We start from the raw sequence: 21,347 nt of genomic DNA, 5'->3' as shown, positions 1-21,347 counted from the left end.
AGCAGAGCTCAAGGAGGCGGAGCTCCTCAGACTGCAGGCATGCTGCTGCTGTATGACTAGCAGCGGCAGCAATAACAATTAAAAAAAGCCTGAAAATGACGGGGGAGGGGCCGCACCGGGCCTGGGATGTTCACTGCGCGGAGCGGAGAATGTAATGTACGGTCTTTCACCTGACCGCACATCGCTCCTCCTGTAGTCAGCATATAAGAAGCACAGGAAATAACAAACAGGCTAGCCCCGATCCAGGGCACTACCTTACATCTCTCACCCTCCTATACATGGGCAGTTAATCTGCATCACAGCTTTAGTATGCCCTTAAGTATGCATAAACTGCTGTTTAGGGCAGAATTAAGGGCAGAATTAAGATTAAGAAATAAGATTCCCTTAAATGTACCAATTAGGAAACATGAGATATTGGAGATATCTTCTGCTTTCTCTCCACCAGTCCCCACAGAAGCCATCCCCAGAGATGGCGTCTTCAGATGGTGTTCGGCCATTAACTTCAATGGGGCTGCACTGCCAGAGAGGGATCTTGCGATCCTGCACTGGTAATCTGCAGAAACTCCAAATGTACATCTCAGACTTTCCACACTGTGCACATGTACCTGAAAGAGGATATGAAGGTTAAAGTAAAGTGTTCACGTAAGCAATCACTTTAGTTCTTCCTGATCGCTGGGAGGGAAATATTATTGGAGCCTTTGTTCCAGCTATTTAAAAAGGTACATTTCAGTGAAAAAAATAATCCCTATTTCCACAGTATGTGGAGATAAGCAGTGTTTACAGCAGAAATGTGCGGGTTTGGATTTATCAGGATTTACCTGGATCTCAAAACGGCATCTTATTGGTTCTCAGATGTGACGTGTTTGGGTTAGCCAATAAAAAAAATCCGGATAAATCCAAACTCGTGTTAATGTTGGCGTTAATAACTGAGTAAATCCGAACCCGCATAGCTCTAGTTTAAAGTGGTCCTGGAGAGGTGGTGGAACTCATTTACCCCACCACCTACCCCCCTCCCTTTAGGCGGAGCCAGGACCAGTGCTAGGGTTTAGGCACCACCTAGGTTGTAAAATAAGGGGTGCGGTCTCACAAGGATGGGTGTCGTCACACAATAGCACCCCCAATTCAAATTATGCCACACAGCACAACAATCTTATTCACATTAAACTGCATGTTATGCCCGTGATTCATATTCAAACAGTAGTGTCCTTTCTCCACATTACATAAAACATTAATTCCCCTTCTTCACATTATGTCACTCAGTAGTGTCCTTATACACAATGCCCACAGTACTAGTGCCCCTTACACATAATGCCACCAATAGTAGTGCCCCTTACACATAATGTTCACAGTAGCGATGCTTTTACACATAATGCCCCCTTATACACATCTGTCACTCTAGCAACTCACTGCCCATGTCCATCCAGCAGCTCCATGCCCTGTGTCTCTCCAGCAGATACCCGCCTCTCTGTGTCCCTCCAGCCCCCTCTCACCTTGTCTTCAGACTACTCCTTTTCGTGGCTCTTCCTCACTTCAGCAGTGGTGATGTACTGACATCACACACACCGTGCCAGAAAAAGATGCCACTTGGACCTGAGGAGGGGATTAATGCTGTCCTACATGCACAGCTTGTGCAGGTACCGGAAGGGGGGGGGGGCGCAGGTAGAGGACCACGGAGCTGCCAGGACCTAGCGCCACTTGCATCATCTATTGACAAGGATGGCGGGGCGGGCTTTTCTGTTGTAGTTACATTGTAGTGCCGTGTACAAAGTGGAACTAGTTCCACCTACCATTACAGGTTGTGGAACTCAGTTCCACCCCATCCCCCCACTTTAACCCCTAGGATAAGGATACTTAATATTTGGGGGCAGACTGCATAAATAAATAAATATGCCCCAAAGTCTCTCAGGACTACCGCAGCCTCTCTTAGAACTGCAATATAGGGATGGCCAGTGGTGGGTTATCCATTAATGATCACCACTGATGGTATTATTGATGGATAACCTCAATAGTGTGAAAAGATTTGCAAGGGAACCATCAATGGTTTTACCCACTGATGGTCACTCCTGCTTTAGTGTGAAATGAGCTGCAGGCCAATCAGAACCCGGGGGTGTGGCTTTGCAAACAATTAATAATAATTTGACAGCTCTGTATCATCGATGGTGGGAAACTATCTGGTTCTACCACATCAATGGTAAAAGTAGTTAACATTGGTCGTAGACCTTCAGTGATTTCAAAAGACTACCACAAGGCGCGGGCGCCATGTTCCCGGAGACCTGCAAATGCGCAGTAGACTCTGGCATTATGACAGAGTCTACTTGCTGCCGGAGAGGAGGGGGCCTGCAACGGAGGCTGCATGCGGGTACCCTACTCTCTTAAAACGCCCCTGGCTGGAACCCAGTCTTGTTGAGACTATCTGTCTCAAACTGGTCGGCTTGATTCCTACCTGGGCTGTATACTCAGAAGCCCATAGGTGAGGTCACACCTGCTGTTTCAGCTGTGTGGATCTTCCTAAACCAGCACTGAAATGTGGTTCATTAGTGCTACCTGGGTTATTCTACCACAAAATATATATACTTGTTTCGCCCACACACTCTAGTGTTCTTTAGAGGGTAAATGGTCTTGTTGAATAAATATCATTGTTCAGCTCATTAACTTCTAAAGATTTTTTTGTTTTGTTTTTAAGATACAGTTGGCTTTTCAACAATTCTAGGCTTGCGAACAGTATATTTGCTACTCTGGCCAATGCAAGGACAGACTACTGTTCCCTGAGAAGTTTGAATGATAATGATAAATGATGGTGTGTACTGTATTTTACCATGTACATACAAAGAAGTCTACTGTACACTCCAATAGTTGCTCTAGTCAGGGCTGAGATTTTCAACTCCGTTAAATGCATATAAAATTAGTGATGAGCGGGTTCGAACCCCCCCGAACTTCACCCTTTTTACATGCTTCCGAGCCATACTCGGATTCTCCCGTATGGCTCGGTTAACCCGAGCGCGCCCGAACGTCATCATCCCGCTGTCGTATTCTCGCGAGATTCGGATTCTATATAAGCAGCCGCGCATCGCCGCCATTTTCACTCGTGCATTGGAAATGTTAGGGAGAGGACATGGCTAGCATCCTCTCCGTTTATTCATTGTTGAGTTGATGCAAATATTTGTGCTTGCTTATATCATTCTGGGGACTGGGGAGCAGCTTTATATTAATATAGGAGGAGTACAGTGCAGAGTTTTGCTGATCAGTGACCACCAGTTTTATCCGTTCTCTGCCTGAAAAAAACGCTCCTTATCTGTGCTCAGTGTACTGCATATATCTGTGCTCACACTGCTTAATTGTGGGGACTGGGGAGCAGCTGTATCATATAGCAGGAGTACAGTGCAGAGTTTTGCTGACAGTGACCACCAGTATACGTTGTCTGCCTGAAAAACACTCCATATCTTTGCTCAGTGTGCTGCTTTATTGTGGGGACTGGGGAGTCGGGACCACCAGTATAATATTATATAGGAGGAGTACAGTGCAGAGTTTTGCTGACCAGTGACCACCAGTATATAATATATAGCATTACGGTACAGTAGGCCACTGCTGTACCTACCTCTGTGTCGTCAAGTATACTATCCATCTAGATTCTATACCTGTGGTGCATTTTAGTTTTGCAGTTTGCTGACACAGTGACCACCAGTATATATAGCAGTACGGTACGGAAGGCCACTGCTGTACCTACCTCTGTGTCGTCAAGTATACTATCCATCTAGATTCTATACCTGTGGTGCATTTCAGTTGTGCAGTTTGCTGACACAGTGACCACCAGTATATATAGCAGTACGGTACGGAAGGCCACTGCTGTACCTACCTCTGTGTCGTCATTAAGTATACTATCCATCTACATTCTATACCTGTGGTGCATTTTAGTTTTGCAGTTTGCTGACACAGTGACCACCAGTATATATAGCAGTACGGTACGGAAGGCCACTGCTGTACCTACCTCTGTGTCGTCAAGTATACTATCCATCTAGATTCTATACCTGTGGTGCATTTCAGTTGTGCAGTTTGCTGACACAGTGACCACCAGTATATATAGCAGTACGGTACGGAAGGCCACTGCTGTACCTACCTCTGTGTCGTCATTAAGTATACTATCCATCTACATTCTATACCTGTGGTGCATTTTAGTTTTGCAGTTTGCTGACACAGTGACCACCAGTATATATAGCAGTACGGTACGGAAGGCCACTGCTGTACCTACCTCTGTGTCGTCATTAAGTATACTATCCATCTACATTCTATACCTGTGGTGCATTTTAGTTTTGCAGTTTGCTGACACAGTGACAACCAGTATATATAGCAGTACGGTACGGAAGGCCACTGCTGTACCTACCTCTGTGTCGTCAAGTATACTATCCATCTAGATTCTATACCTGTGGTGCATTTCAGTTGTGCAGTTTGCTGACACAGTGACCACCAGTATATATAGCAGTACGGTACGGAAGGCCACTGCTGTACCTACCTCTGTGTCGTCATTAAGTATACTATCCATCTACATTCTATACCTGTGGTGCATTTTAGTTTTGCAGTTTGCTGACACAGTGACCACCAGTATATATAGCAGTACGGTACAGAAGGCCACTGCTGTACCTACCTCTGTGTCGTCAAGTATACTATCCATCTAGATTCTATACCTGTGGTGCATTTCAGTTGTGCAGTTTGCTGACACAGTGACCACCAGTATATATAGCAGTACGGTACGGAAGGCCACTGCTGTACCTACCTCTGTGTCGTCATTAAGTATACTATCCATCTACATTCTATACCTGTGGTGCATTTTAGTTTTGCAGTTTGCTGACACAGTGACCACCAGTATATATAGCAGTACGGTACGGAAGGCCACTGCTGTACCTACCTCTGTGTCGTCAAGTATACTATCCATCTAGATTCTATACCTGTGGTGCATTTCAGTTGTGCAGTTTGCTGACACAGTGACCACCAGTATATATAGCAGTACGGTACGGAAGGCCACTGCTGTACCTACCTCTGTGTCGTCATTAAGTATACTATCCATCTACATTCTATACCTGTGGTGCATTTTAGTTTTGCAGTTTGCTGACACAGTGACCACCAGTATATATAGCAGTACGGTACGGAAGGCCACTGCTCTACCTACCTCTGTGTCGTCATTAAGTATACTATCCATCTACATTCTATACCTGTGGTGCATTTTAGTTGTGCGCAGTATATATAGTAGTAAGCCATTGCTATTGATACTGGCATATAATTCCACACATTAAAAAATGGAGAACAAAAATGTGGAGGTTAAAATAGGAAAAGATCAAGATCCACTTCCACCTCGTGCTGAAGCTGCTGCCACTAGTCATGGCCGAGACGATGAAATGCCATCAACGTCGTCTGCAAAGGCCGATGATGAGAAGCGTAAACTTGCCAATATGCCATTTACGACACGGAATGGCAAGGAATGGCTGAGGCCCTGGCCTATGTTCATGGCTAGTGGTTCAGATTCACATGAGGATGGAAGCACTCATCCTCTCGCTAGAAAAATGAAAAGACTTAAGCTGGCAAAAGCACAGCAAAGAACTGTGCGTTCTTCTAAATCACAAATCCCCAAGGAGAGTCCAATTGTGTCGGTTGCGATGCCTGACCTTCCCAACACTGGACGGGAAGAGCTTGCGCCTTCCACCATTTGCACGCCCCCTGCAAGTGCTGGAAGGAGCACCCGCAGTCCAGTTCCTGATAGTCAAATTGAAGATGTCACTGTTGAAGTACACCAGGATGAGGATATGGGTGTTGCTGGCGCTGGGGAGGAAATTGACAAGGAGGATTCTGATGGTGAGGTGGTTTGTTTAAGTCAGGCACCCGGGGAGACACCTGTTGTCCGTGGGACGAATATGGCCATTGACATGCCTGGTCAAAATACAAAAAAAATCAGCTCTTCGGTGTGGAATTTTTTCAATACAAATGCGGACAACAGGTGTCAAGCCGTGTGTTGCCTTTGTCAAGCTGTAATAAGTAGGGGTAAGGACGTTAACCACCTAGGAACATCATCCCTTATACGTCACCTGGTCCGCATTCATCAGAAGTCAGTGACAAGTTCAAAAACTTTGGATGACAGCGGAAGCAGTCCACTGACCACTAAATCCCTTCCTCTTGTAACCAAGCTCCTGCAAACCACACCACCAACTCCCTCAGTGTCAATTTCTACCTTACACAGGAAAGCCAATAGTCCTGCAGGCCATGTCACTGGCAAGTCTGACGAGTCCTCTCCTGCCTGGGATTCCTCCGATGCATCCTTGAGTGTAACGCCTACTGCTGCTGGCGCTGCTGTTGTTGCTGCTGGGAGTCGATCGTCATCCCAGAGGGGAAGTCGGAAGACCACTTGTACTACTTCCATTAAGCAATTGACTGTCCAACAGTCCTTTGCGAGGAAGATGAAATATCACAGCAGTCATCCTGCTGCAAAGCAGATAACTCAGGCCTTGGTAGCCTGGGCGGTGAGAAACGTGGTTCCGGTATCCACCGTTAATTCACAGGCAACTAGAGACTTGATTGAGGTACTGTGTCCCCGGTACCAAATACCATCTAGGTTCCATTTCTCTAGGCAGGCGATACCGAAAATGTACACAGACCTCAGAAAAAGAGTCACCAGTGTCCTAAAAAAATAAGAATTTACTTACCGATAATTCTATTTCTCGGAGTCCGTAATGGATGCTGGGGTTCCTGAAAGGACCATGGGGAATAGCGGCTCCGCAGGAGACAGGGCACAAAAAGTAAAGCTTTAGTATCAGGTGGTGTGCACTGGCTCCTCCCCCTATGACCCTCCTCCAAGCCAGTTAGATACTGTGCCCGGACGAGCGTACATAATAAGGAAGGATTTTGAATCCCGGGTAAGACTCATACCAGCCACACCAATCACACTGTACAACCTGTGATCTGAACCCAGTTAACAGTATGATAACAGCGGAGCCTCTGAAAAGATGGCTCACAACAATAATAACCCGATTTTTGTAACTATGTACAAGTATTGCAGATAATCCGCACTTGGGATGGGCGCCCAGCATCCACTACGGACTCCGAGAAATAGAATTATCGGTAAGTAAATTCTTATTTTCTCTATCGTCCTAGTGGATGCTGGGGTTCCTGAAAGGACCATGGGGATAATACCAAAGCTCCCAAACGGGCGGGAGAGTGCGGATGACTCTGCAGCACCGAATGAGAGAACTCCAGGTCCTCCTTAGCCAGGGTATCAAATTTGTAGGATTTTACAAACGTGTTTGCCCCTGACTAAATAACCGCTCGGCAAAGTTGTAAAAGCCGAGACCCCTCGGGCAGCCGCCCAAGATGAGCCCACCTTCCTTGTGGAATGGGCATTTACATATTTTGGCTGTGGCAGGCCTGCCACAGAATGTGCAAGCTGAATTGTATTACACATCCAACTAGCAATAGTCTGCTTAGAAGCAAAAGCACCCAGTTTGTTGGGTGCATACAGGATAACAGCAAGTCAGTTTTCCTGACTCCAGCCGTCCTGGAACATATTTTCAGGGCCCTGACAACATCTAGCAACTTGGAGTCCTCCAAGTCCCTAGTAGGTGCAAGGCACCACAATAAGCTGGTTCAGGTGAAACACTGACACCACCTTAGGGAGAGAACTGGGGACGAGTCCGCAGCTCTGCCCTGTCCGAATGGACAAACAGATATGGGCTTTTTTGAGAAAAAACCACCAATTTGACACTCGCCTGGTCCAGGCCAGGGCCAAGATCATGGTCACTTTTCATGTGAGATGCTTCAAATCCACAGATTTGACTGGTTTTAAACCAATGTGATTTGAGGAATCCCAGAACTACGTTGAGATCCCACAGTGCCACTGGAGGCACAAAAGGGGGTTGTATATGCAATACTCCCTTGACAAAATTCTGGACTTCAGGAACTGAAGCCAATTCTTTCTGGAAGAAAATCGACAGGGCCGAAATTTGAACCTTAATGGACCCCAATTTGAGGCCCATAGACACTCCTGTTTTCAGGAAATGCAGGAAACGACCGAGTTGAAATTTCTTTGTGGGGCCTTCCTGGCCTCACACCACGCAACATATTTTCGCCACATGTGGTGATAATGTTGTGCGGTCACCTCCTTTCTGGCTTTGACCAGGGTAGGAATGACCTCTTCCGGAATGCCTTTTTCCCTTAGGATCCGGCGTTCCACCGCCATGCCGACAAACGCAGCTGCGGTAAGTCTTGGAACAGACATGGTACTTGCTGAAGCAAGTCCCTTCTTAGCGGCAGAGGCCATAAAACCTCTGTAAGCATCTCTTGAAGTTCCGGGTACCAAGTCCTTCTTGGCCAATCCGGAGCCATGAGTATAGTTCTTACTCCTCTACGTCTTATAATTCTCAGCACCTTAGGTATGAGAAGCAGAGGAGGGAACACATACACCGACTGGTACACCCACGGTGTTACCAGAACGTCCACAGCTATTGCCTGAGGGTCTCTTGACCTGGCGCAATACCTGTCCCGTTTTTTGTTCAGACGGGACGCCATCATGTCCACCTTTGGTATTTCCCAACGGTTTACAATCATGTGGAAAAAACTTCCCGATGAAGTTTCCACTCTCCCGGGTGGAGGTCGTGCCTGCTGAGGAAGTCTGCTTCCCAGTTTCCATTCCCGGGATGAAACACTGCTGACAGTGCTATCACATGATTTTCCGCCCAGCGAAAAGTCCTTGCAGTTTTTGCCATTGCCCTCCTGCTTCTTGTGTCGCCCTGTCAGTTTACGTGGGCGACTGCCGTGATGTTTTTCCCACTGGATCAATACCGGCTGACCTTGAAGCAGAGGTCTTGCTAAGCTTAGAGTATTATAAATTTACCCTTAGCTCCAGTATATTTATGTGGAGAAAAGTCTCCAGACTTGATCACACTCCCTGGAAATTTTTTCCTTGTGTGACTGCTCCCCAGCCTCTCGGGCTGGGCTCCGTGGTCACCAGCATCCAATCCTGAATGCCAAATCTGCGGCCCTCTAGAAGATGGGCACTCTATAACCACCACAGGAGAGACACCCTTGTCCTTGGATATAGGGTTATCCGCTGATGCATCTGAAGATGCGATCCGGACCATTTTTCCAGCAGATCCCACTGAAAAGTTCTTGCGTGAAATCTGCCGAATGGAATTGCTTCGTAGGAAGCTACCATTTTTACCAGGACCCTTGTGCAATGATGCACTGTTTTTAGGAGGTTCCTGACTAGCTCGGATAACTCCCTGGCTTTCTCTTCCGGGAGAAACACCTTTTTCTGGACTGTGTCCAGAATCATCCCTAGGCACAGCAGACGTGTCGTCGGGATCAGCTGCGATTTTGGAATATTTAGAATCCACCCGTGCTGTTGTAGCAGTATCCGAGATAGTGCTACTCCGACCTCCAACTGTTCCCTGGACTATGCCCTTATCAGGAGATCGTCCAAGTAAGGGATAATTAAGACGCCTTTTCTTCGAAGAAGAATCATCATTTCGGCCATTACCTTGGTAAAGACCCGGGGTGCCGTGGACAATCCAAACGGCAGCGTCTAAAACTGATAGTGACAGTTCTGCACCACGAACCTGAGGTACCCTTAGTGAGAAGGGCAAATTTGGGACATAGAGGTAAGCATCCCTGATGTCCCCGGACACTATATAGTCCCCTTCTTCCTGGTTCGTTATCACTGCTCTGAGTGACTCCATCTTGATTTGAACCTTTGTAAGTGTTCAAAAAAGTTTTTAGAATAAGTCTCACCTAGCCTTCTGGCTTCAGTACCACAATATAGTGTGGAATAATACCCCTTTTCCTTGTAGTAGGAGGGGTAATTTAATTATCACCTGCTGGGAATACAGCTTGTGAATTTTTTTCCCATACTGCCTCCTTGTCGGAGGGAGACCTTGGTAAAGCAGACTTCAGGAGCCTGCGAAGAGGAAACGTCTCTACATTCCAATCTGTACCCCTGGGATACTACTTGTAGGATCCAGGGGTCCTGTACGGTCTCAGCGCCATGCTGAGAACTTGTCAGAAGCGGTGGAGCGCTTCTGTTCCTGGGAATGGGCTGCCTGCTGCAGTCTTCTTCCCTTTCCTCTATCCCTGGGCAGATATGATCTTATAGGGACGAAAAGACTGAGGTTGAAAAGACGGTGTCTTTTTCTGCAGAAATGTGACTTAGGGTAAAAACGGTGGATTTTCCAGCAGTTGCCGTGGCCACCAGGTCCGATGGACCGACCCCAAAAAACTCCTCTTCCTTTATACGGCAATACACCTTTTTGCCGTTTGGAATCTGCATCACCTGACCACTGTCGTGTCCATAACATCTTCTGGCAGATATGGACTTCGCATTTACTCTTGATGCCAGAGTGCAAATATCCCTCTGTGCATCTCGCATATATAGAAATGCATCCTTTAAATGCTCTATAGTCAATAAAATACTGTCCCTGTCAAGGGTATCAATATTTTTAGTCAGGGAATCCGACCAAGCCACCCCAGCTCTGCACATCCAGGCTGAGGCGATCGCTGGTCGCAGTATAACACCAGTATGTGTGTATATACTTTTTATGATATTTTCCAGCCTCCTGTCAGCTGGTCCTTGAGGACGGCCCTATCTATAGACGGTACCGCCACTTGTTTTGATAAGCGTGTGAGCGCCTTATCCACCCTAAGGGGTGTTTCCCAACGCGCCCTAACTTCTGGCGGGAAAGGGTATACCGCCCATAATTTTCTATCGGGGGGAACCCACGCATCATCACACACTTTATTTAATTTATCTGATTCAGGAAAAACTACTGTAGTTTTTTCACATCCCACATAATACCCTCTTTTGTGGTACTTGTAGTATCAGAAATATGTAACACCTCCTTCATTGCCTTTAACGTGTGGCCCTAATAAGGAATACGTTTGTTTATTCACCGTCGACACTGGATTCAGTGTCCCTGTCTGTGTCTGTATCGACCGACTAAAGTAAACGGGCGTTTTAAAACCCCTGACGGTGTTTTTGAGACGTCTGGACCGGTACTAATTGTTTGTCGGCCGTCTCATGTCGTCAACCGACCTTGCAGCGTGTTGACATTATCACGTAATTCCCTAAATAAGCCATCCATTCCGGTGTCGACTCCCTAGAGAGTGACATCACCATTACAGGCAATTGCTCCGCCTCCTCACCAACATCGTCCTCATACATGTCGACACACACGTACCGACACACAGCACACACACAGGGAATGCTCTGATAGAGGACAGGACCCACTAGCCCTTTGGAGAGACAGAGGGAGAGTTTGCCAGCACACACCAAAAACGCTATAATTATATAGGGACAACCTTATATAAGTGTTTTCCCTTATAGCATCTGTTTTATATATTTCTAACGCCAAATTAGTGCCCCCCCTCTCTGTTTTAACCCTGTTTCTGTAGTGCAGTGCAGGGGAGAGCCTGGGAGCCTTCCCTCCAGCCTTTCTGTGAGGGAAAATGGCGCTGTGTGCTGAGGAGCTAGGCCCCGCCCCTTTTTCGGCGGCCTCGTCTCCCGCTTTTAACGGATTCTGGCAGGGGTTAAATATCTCCATATAGCCTCCGGAGGCTATATGTGAGGTATTTTTAGCCAAAATAGGTTTTCATTTGCCTCCCAGGGCGCCCCCCTCCCAGCGCCCTGCACCCTCAGTGACTGCCGTGTGAAGTGTGCTGAGAGGAAAATGGCGCACAGCTGCAGTGCTGTGCGCTACCTTTAGAAGACTGAGGAGTCTTCTGCCGCCGATTCTGGACCTCTTCTTACTTCAGCATCTGCAAGGGGGCCGGCGGCAAGGCTCCGGTGACCATCCAGGCTGTACCTGTGATCGTCCCTCTGGAGCTGATGTCCAGTAGCCAAGAAGCCAATCCATCCTGCACGCAGGTGAGTTCACTTCTTCTCCCCTAAGTCCCTCGTTGCAGTGATCCTGTTGCCAGCAGGACTCACTGTAAAATAAAAAACCTAAGCTAAACTTTTCTAAGCAGCTCTTTAGGAGAGCCACCTAGATTGCACCCTTCTCGGCCGGGCACAAAAATCTAACTGGCTTGGAGGAGGGTCATAGGGGGAGGAGCCAGTGCACACCACCTGATACTAAAGCTTTACTTTTTGTGCCCTGTCTCCTGCGGAGCCGCTATTCCCCATGGTCCTTTCAGGAACCCCAGCATCCACTAGGACGATAGAGAAATGCAGTTGTACCCAATGTCCACTTAACTACGGACATGTGGACAAGTGGAACAGGGCAGACTCGGGACTATATGACTGTGACAGCCCACTGGGTAGATGTATTGCCTCCCGCAGCAAGAACAGCAGCGGCGGCACCAGTAGCAGCATCTCGCAAACGCCAAATCGTTCCTAGGCAGGCTACGCTTTGTATCACCGCTTTCCAGAAGAGGCACACAGCTGACAACCTCTTACGGAAACTGAGGAAGATCATCGCAGAATGGCTTACCCCAATTGGACTCTCCTGGGGATTTGTGACATCGGACAACGCCAGCAATATTGTGCGTGCATTACATCTGGGCAAATTCCAGCACGTCCCATGTTTTGCACATACATTGAATTTGGTGGTGCAGAATTATTGAAAAAACGACAGGGGCGTGCAAGAGATGCTGTCGGTGGCCCGAAGAATTGCGGGCCACTTTCGGCATTCAGCCACCGCGTACAGAAGACTGGAGCACCACCAAACAATCCTGAACCTGCCCTGCCATCATCTGAAGCAAGAGGTGGTAACGAGGTGGAATTCAACCCTCTATATGCTTCAGAGGATGGAGGAGCAGCAAAAGGCCATTCAAGCCTATACATCTGCCCACGATATAGGCAAAGGAGGGGGAATGCACCTGACTCAAGCTCAGTGGAGAATGATTTCAACGTTGTGCAAGGTTCTGCAACCCTTTGAACTTGCCACACGTGAAGTCAGTTCAGACACTGCCAGCCTGAGTCAGGTCATTCCCCTCATCAGGCTTTTGCAGAAGAAGCTGGAGACATTGAAGGAGGAGCTAAAACAGAGCGATTCCGCTAGGCATGTGGGACTTGTGGATGGAGCCCTTAATTCGCTTAACCAGGATTCACGGGTGGTCAATCTGTTGAAATCAGAGCACTACATTTTGGCCACCGTGCTCGATCCTAGATTTAAAACCTACGTTGTATCTCTCTTTCCAGCAGACAGAAGTCTGCAGAGGTTCAAAGACCTGCTGGTGAGAAAATTGTCAAGTCAAGCGGAACGTGACCCGTCAACATCTCCTCCTTCACATTCTCCCGCAACTGGGGTGCGAGGAAAAGACTAAGAATTCGGAGCCCACCCGCTGGCGGTGATGCAGGGCAGTCTGGAGCGAGTGCTGACATCTGGTCCGGACTGAAGGACCTGCCAACGATTACTGACATGTCGTCTACTGTCACTGCATATGATTCTCTCACCATTGAAAGAATGGTGGAGGATTATATGAGTGACCGCATCCAAGTAGGCACGTCAGACAGTCCGTACGTATACTGGCAGGAAAAATAGGCAATTTGGAGGCCCTTGCACAAACTGGCTTTATTCTACCTAAGTTGCCCTCCCTCCAGTGTGTACTCCGAAAGAGTGTTTAGTGCAGCCGCTCACCTTGTCAGCAATCTGCGTACAAGGTTACTTCCAGAAAATGTGGAGAAGATGATGTTCATCAAAATGAATTATAATCAATTCCTCCGTGGAGACATTCACCAGCAATTGCCTCCAGAAAGTACACAGGGATCTGAGATGGTGGATTCCAGTGAGGACGAATTAATAATCTGTAAGGAGGGGGATATACACAGTGAAAGGGGTGAGGAATCGGAGGATGATGATGAGGTGGACATCTTGCCTCTGTAGAGCCAGTTTGTGCAAGGAGAGATTGATTGCTTCTTTTTTGGTGGGGGCCCAAACCAACCAGTCATTTCAGTCACAGTCGTGTGGCAGACCCTGTCGCTGAAATGATGGGTTCGTTAAAGTGCATGTCCTGTTTATATAACATAAGGGTGGGTGGGAGGGCCCAAGGACAATTCCATCTTGCACCTCTTTTTTCTTTCATTTTTATTTGCATCATGTGCTGTTTGGGGACAATTTTTTTGAAGTGCCATCCTGTCTGACACTGCAGTGCCACTCCTAGATGGGCCAGGTGTTTGTGTCGGCCACTTGTGTCGCTTAGCTTAGTCACACAGCGACCTTGGTGCGCCTCTTTTTTTCTTTGCATCATGTGCTGTTTGGGGACTATTTTTTTGAAGTGCCATCCTGCCTGACACTGCAGTGCCACTCCTAAATGGGCCAGGTGTTTGTGTCGGCCACTTGTGTCGCTTAGCTTAGCCATCTAGCGACCTCGGTGCAAATTTTAGGACTAAAAATAATATTGTGAGGTGTGAGGTGTTCAGAATAGACTGGAAATGAGTGGAAATTATGGTTATTGAGGTTAATAATACTAAGGGATCAAAATGACCCCCAAATTCTATGATTTAAGCAGTTTTTTAGGGGTTTTTAAAAAAAAAAACACCCGAATCCAAAACACACCCGAATCCGACAACATTTTTTCGGTGAGGTTTTGCCAAAACGCGTCCGAATCCAAAACACGGCCGCGGAACCGAATCCAAAACCAAAACACAAAACCCGAAAAATGTCCGGTGCACATCACTATAAATACAATCTAATTTCCAGCCAGTTACTGTATAATACAACTGTCCAAGGAACAATTGGATCTGGTTTCAAACATCAGTACTGACAAGCTCCATCTATTTATTGGAAATGCGATTTGCTTATTTTAAATATCAAACCTGTGTGGTGTATGATATGTCAAAATACCTACATCACTGACTATTCTGGGTTTTTGGAAATCTCTTATGTGTTATCACATATCTCTTATGATCTGTCACTCATCAATGGTTCCCCATAACTCAAAAGCTGATGTCTCATTGTGTCTCACCTATTACAGGGGTAAATTTACTAAGGTGGAAGTTTTTTTTAGAACTGGTGATGTTGCCCATAGCAACCAATCAGATTCTATCTATTATCTTCTAGAAGAAGCTAGATAAATGTTGAGTAGAATCTGACTGGTTGCTATGAGCAACATCACCAGTTCTAAAAAAAACCTCCCACCTTAGTAAATTTACCCCACTGTGTGGCACTCGTTACACACCAATAATCAACAGTCATTCACAACAAGTAACACATCAGTTCTCATACCATTCACACAAATAACATCTTTTTGATTCTGATGAATGACAATATTCTGCATCAGCTCACTATGGGGCAGATTTATGAAGCCTGGTGAAGTGATAAAGTGGAAGGTGATAAAGTACCAGCCAATCACTTCCTGTCATTTTTCAAACCCAGCATGTAACATGTAAGTTAGGAGCTGATTGGTTGGTACTTTATCACCTTCCACTTTATCACTTCACCAGGCTTAATAAATCTGCCCCTATATATCCTCCTATGTCAAACAGGAAAAAAACAACACTACAGTATATCAAAACCTAAAAAGAACTATATCCCATTGCAACCCATTATTGCATTATGGTCACTCTCACAATGCACACTGCCTCTCATCACTGAGGTCATACATTTCGTCCCTGACCAAGGCCTTATCTGTTTGTATATGCTCGCTATGTTTGAGTGGGTTTCCTCCAGGTGCTCTAAATTACTCCCACACTCAGGGGAGCATCAAGAAAGGAGGAGGCCTGTGTATAGGCTTTGTCCAGGCCCCCTGTTCTGTAGCCAGCAGGGCAATAGACTCCAGAGACACGCGGTGAACTAAATGGCTCAGGAGGCACTGCAGGCAGAGGACCATGGAGGTGCCAGGACATGAGATATGGGGAGGTAGCTGCAACTTGTCAGTGACACTAGCACCACCCACATCATCTATTGACAAGGGTGGTGGGGTGGTCTTTTCTGTTGTAGTTACTGTGCAGGGCCATGGAGAAGGTGGAACTAGTTCCATGCAATATATGAGCCCAAGGGTACATCTGGGCATTATACACAGGTGCAGAAGTATAAACTCCTGGACATTTGGTGAGTTTTGATCAGAGATGTGCGGAAAAGATAGGCAGGGAAGGCACTGCCCCACCTGCCATAGACTTTTTACTCCAGAGTTTTGGCTATAAAAATAATTAGAATAATGTAAAAAAGATACTTCAAACAAATTATTAATTGTTTTTTTTTTTTACATATAATTGACACAGTCAAAACTCAGGCACAAATGTTAGTATGACAGGAAAGGCTCTGCCACACCTGGCAGACAGGAAAGGCTGTGATAACACATAAGAGATTTCCAAAAACCCAGAATAGTCAGTGATGTAGGTATTTAAAATAAGCAAATTGTATTTCTAATAAATAGATGGAGCTAGTCAGTATTGATGTTTGAGACCAGATCCAATTGGTCCTTGAACAGTTGTATTATACAGTAAATGGCTGGTGTGGCAGAGCCTTTCCTGTCATACCAGGTGTGGCCCACCGCACGTCACTGATAGACTCTGAGCAGTAGGGTTACTAGCCTAGGAGACCCTAATGCCATTTTCCCAGTGGTTTCTGCAGCGCTGCTGCTGCCGACGCAGGACTCCAGAGGTAAGTATTGAAAAAATAGGTGCAGGATGTGCGGCCCACACTCCAATATGTTCGGGAATATAGATTGTGGCCTCCACTGGGACAGGAACTGATAAATGTGTGTGTGTAATATGTGTGTAATACAGTATGTGTAATATGTGTGTGCAATATAAATAACTTCATAATAATTATGATGATGGTGATAATAATAATAATAATAATAATAATAATAATAATAAAATACACTGATCATTTGTGAACATTGGAGCATTATATCCTAACATAAGACTATCAATGCACTGTATCACCATATTTCCAAACATTGTAGGTAAAGACATCAACCTTGTAACATAATTTGGCTACACTCACAATGTCCCTCTCTCAGAGGCCTGAGCATACTGTAGACATTTTTCTTTAATAATGTACCACACAACATCTTTAAGGTTAAGTGATTTTCATCAGCGCTTAGTGTCTATACAGCAGAGGCGTATCTAGGGTAGGGCGAGTGGGGCACGTGCCCTGGGCGCCTTGGCAGGCCCAGGAGAGGGGGGCGCCGCCGGCGTCCAGGGCATCATGCCCCACTCGCCCCCGTAAACCCTAAATGTGAGGGGAGGAGAGCGCAGCGTCTCTCCCTCCCCTCACCGCCGCTGCCAGCACTAGCAGCGCTGCCAGCAGCGCTGCTGTGTCCGGTCTCCGGCGTTAGCCAATCAGAGCTTGCGGACCGGCTCCTGATTGGCTGCCGGTCCGCGAGCTCTGATTGGCTAGCGAACCGGCACCAGACAGCCGCCGGAGACCTGGAGCGGTGAGGGGAAGTAGAGGCGCTGCACTCTCCTCCCCTCGCATAGCAACAAGCGGCCGGTAAGTGATGGGGGGGGGGTCCGGCGGCACGGGGGGGGGGTCCGGCGGCACAGTGGGGCATGTATCTGGCACCAAGTGGGGCATGGCACTGTGGGGCATGTATCTGGCACTGTGGGGCATGTATCTGGCACTGTGGGGCAATGTATCTGGCACTGTAGGGAAATGTATCTGGCACTGTGGGGCAATGTAACTGCCACTGTGGGGCAATGTAACTGGCACTGTGGGGTAATGTAACTGGCACTGTGGGGCAATGTATCTGGCACTGTGCGGCAATGTAACTGGCACTGTGGGGCAATGTAACTGGCACTGTGGGGAATGTAACTGGCACCAAATGGGGCATGTAACTGGCACTGAGTGGGGCCTGGCACTGTGAGGCATGTATCTGGCACTGTGGGGCATGTAACTGGCACTGTGGGGCAATGTATCTGGCACTGTGGGGCAATGTAACTAGCACTGTGGGGCAATGTATCTGGCACTGTGGGGCAATGTATCTGGCACTGTGGGGCAATGTAACTGGCACTGTGGGGCAATGTAACTGGCACTGTGGGGCAATGTATCTGGCACTGTGGGGCATGTAACTGGCACTGTGGGGCATGTATCTGGCATTGTGGGGCAATGTATCTGGCACTGTGGGGCAATGTATCCGGCACTGTGGGGCATGTATCCGGTACTGTGGGGCATTGTATCCAGCACTGTGGGGCATTGTATCCGGCAATGTGGGGCAATGTAACTGGCACTGAGTGGGGCATGTATCTGGCACTGTGGGGCAATGAATCTGGCACTGTGGGTCATTGTATCTGGCACTGTGGGGCAATGTAACTGGCACTGTGGGGCATGTATCTGGCACTGAGTGGGGCATGTATCTGGCACTGTGGGGCAATGTATCTGGCACTGTGGGGCAATGTATCTGGCACTGTGGGGCAATGTATCTGGCACTGTGGGGCATGTATCCGGCACTGTGGGGCAATGTAACTGGCACTGTGGGGCAATGTAACTGGCACTGTGGACGTGCGGTGAGCTAAATAGCTCAGGAGGCACTGTTTAGCACCAGAGCCAGATTAACACGCAATATATGAGCCAAAGGGTTCATCTGGGCATTATACACATGAGCAGCAGTATAAACTCCTGGAAATTTGGTGAGTTTTGATCAGAGACATGCGGAAAAGATATTCAGCGCCATAGACTTTTTACTCCAGAGTTTTGACTATAAAAATGATTAGAATAATGCAAAGTAGATATTTCACACATATTCTTTGTATTTTTCATATACTTTATACAGTCAAAACTCTTGCACAAACGTTAGTATAACAGGAAAGGCTCTGCCTCACCTGCCTCACCCCACCGCACGTCACTGCGGGTTGTAACTGGCACTGAGTGGGGCAATGTATCCGGCACTGTGGGGCAATGTATCCGGCACTGTGGGGCAATGTATCCGGCACTGTGGGGCAATGTAACTGGCACTGTGGGGCATGTATCCGGCACTGTGGGGCAATGTATCCGGCACTGTGGGGCAATGTAGCTGGCACTGTGGGGCATGTATCCGGCACTGTGGGGCAATGTAACTGGCACTGTGGGCCATTTTCAGTGGCCACACCCCTTCTGGAGTGTGGCCACACCCCTTCTGTGCGCGCACATGCTTCTTTTTGTGTGTGTGTTGTTGTTTTTTTTGGGGGGGCGCCATTTTCCATCTTGCCCTGGGCTCCGAAAACCCTAGTTACGCCTCTGCTATACAGTAATACTGTCACACAGCAATCAGGACTACTGGAATCTCAGCCAAGAGCACCAGAGTACCATGTGAGAGATGTATACATCCTTATACAGAGGACAAGTGGAGAACCACCTTCAAGCTGTCATTTTCAACTACATTCAATAAAATAGAAGCTGATTGGTTGCTAAAGGCAACTTTTCCTCTTCAGAATGTTTGATACATCTCCCCCATACTGCATGTCTTCTCACTCTGTAACCACCAGAGAACTTTACCTACTGAACCATTTACTGGATCCCACCTCACACATAGACCAACACACTGCAGTAGCATCTTTCTCCCACAGTGATCACCAGAGCACTCCATTAATTTCTATCCCAATAAGAGAACAATAGAGAGAGAACTCCTATCTCAGCTAAAGATTATCACAGCCATACATCTCATTTCAAAAGTGTACCAGGGACCATCAGAGCACATAGGGGGGTATTTATCAAAGCATGGAAAGAGATAAAGTGCCAGCCAACCATCTCCTAACTGTTATTTTACAAACACAGCCTGTAACATGGCAGTTAGGAGCTGATTGGCTGGTACTTTATCTCTCGCCACTGTATCACTCCTCAAGGCTTCAATAGTAATAGTTTCTTTCAGATCTCTAACAGATGGCCTGATGGACTAGTATAGACGTCGACTTGGCCTAGCAGTTCCACCTCCTGGCGCTCCGTACGGATGGCTTGCTGTGATGGGGCATGCCATGAGGCCACACCCCCGTGACTCACAGGCTCGTTCCCGTGACCTGTGGCCATGCCCATTTGTCCGTGCATGGGTATATGATGCTGGGGACAAATTTACCCCCAGTCCATCCCTGCTGTCCAGACACTATTCTCTGTGCATATTCAACTTAATTCCATTACTAGAGGGGCACATTTATAAAAGCTTGGAGAGAGATAAAGTGGCAAGAAAAAAAGTATCAACAAATCAGCTCCTAACTCATTTTTGACCCGTCATCTCATTGCAGACCTGAGGATCGTGGCAAAAACGGGGGCAAGTCTTAATGACGTGGAAAGCCGTCCCCGTCTCCAAAGCTGTCAAAAGCATCTCCTCTAGAGGAGAACCTTCTCCTGGAGAGGAGATAAAGTTGGCAAGTATGCTCTGGACTGCATCACTGTAGTCCTGGCCCCTGCTTCCCAATGCCGGTAATCCCAGAGGGGGCAGATTATAGGACGGCAACTATGATCCACATGAGCCCATATTTTCCAGTCTCTGTAACCACCAGAGCTTGTGTACAGCATCTGTGTAGTGACAGAGATCATCAATCACATACATCATTACACTACTCTATTTTTAGCGACCAGTAACGTAAAACTATGGACAGACAAACATAGAGTATTACCAGACATCCAAAAAATCAGCAGGGAAATCCCGATATTCCAGCAGAGGTGCATATTTCCTCTCCGCTATTTGCTCCAGCGTATCCAGGGGATTTGGTATCAGTTGTTTTCTGAGCTATGTGCTACTTGTATTACCGGTATTATCCTCAGTGGTCTTCTCCGTCCCCCTGCCTTTACTTTATGCACTATTCCACTATTTCCTCACACTATTGATGACTCTATGATGCTTTACCTATGTGCTTCTTCCTTATCTGCCCTTCCTGTCTGTAATATGTCACTTTAGCTGTCCTGTAACACTCTATCAGCAGAACTTTAGGATAACCTGTAGGATTTAGGAAACACAGGATCTCCGTATACCTCGGATCTATACTCTCTGCAGTCTATTCATTCTCTACTCTGCCTGTATGAAGTATACTGAAGTATTGTCTGCACTGCACTCTTCCTGCACGATGCTCTGTCTAATTCTGTGGAAGAGGAAGTGAGTGAGCCTATGGGGGAGTACTGTGAGGTCACTCTAACATAAGAAACAGTGGTGTGAGATGGAAGGGGAGGTGGGGAGTGGAGACAGCAACATGAGAGAACAAAAAAACAAAAAGGAAAATCTAACAGTACTGGGCAGATCTCGCAGTTGCTTGTCTGTGTGGTAAATATACCGAAGATCAGAGCTATAAAATAAACTATTGTATGTAATGAAGATATTGCAGTGAAAATAGATTGCTAAGCAGAAGTGCTGTAGAACAGGATGCTTTGGCTTGTTCGGTGAAATTGGCAGCATGCACAGCTTCCTCTGTCTACATGTATTCTATAGAACAGGAGGAGATTAAGGGGGAATTCAATTAGCCGTGA

The 21,347-nt window shown here is 47.1% G+C and overlaps 1 protein-coding gene across 3 annotated transcripts in view; it reads right to left on the bottom strand.

Annotated features, from left to right (window-relative positions):
• The window catches only part of ADGRE5 (adhesion G protein-coupled receptor E5), a 295,974-nt gene extending 274,987 nt beyond the window's left edge, over window positions 1-20,987 (bottom strand). For all 3 annotated transcript variants that reach the window (XM_063931714.1, XM_063931719.1, XM_063931718.1), the window contains exon 1: window positions 20,504-20,987. In XM_063931714.1, the coding sequence (XP_063787784.1) occupies window positions 20,504-20,555 (52 nt within the window). In that variant the 5' untranslated portion in view covers window positions 20,556-20,987. The remainder of the gene's footprint in view (window positions 1-20,503) is intronic.
• Window positions 20,988-21,347: the final 360 nt, after the last annotated feature.

This window comes from Pseudophryne corroboree, chromosome 6 (genome assembly GCF_028390025.1).
Source record: "Pseudophryne corroboree isolate aPseCor3 chromosome 6, aPseCor3.hap2, whole genome shotgun sequence".
Classification (NCBI taxonomy): domain Eukaryota; kingdom Metazoa; phylum Chordata; class Amphibia; order Anura; family Myobatrachidae; genus Pseudophryne; species Pseudophryne corroboree.
This window is presented reverse-complemented; position numbering and strand designations above follow the sequence as displayed.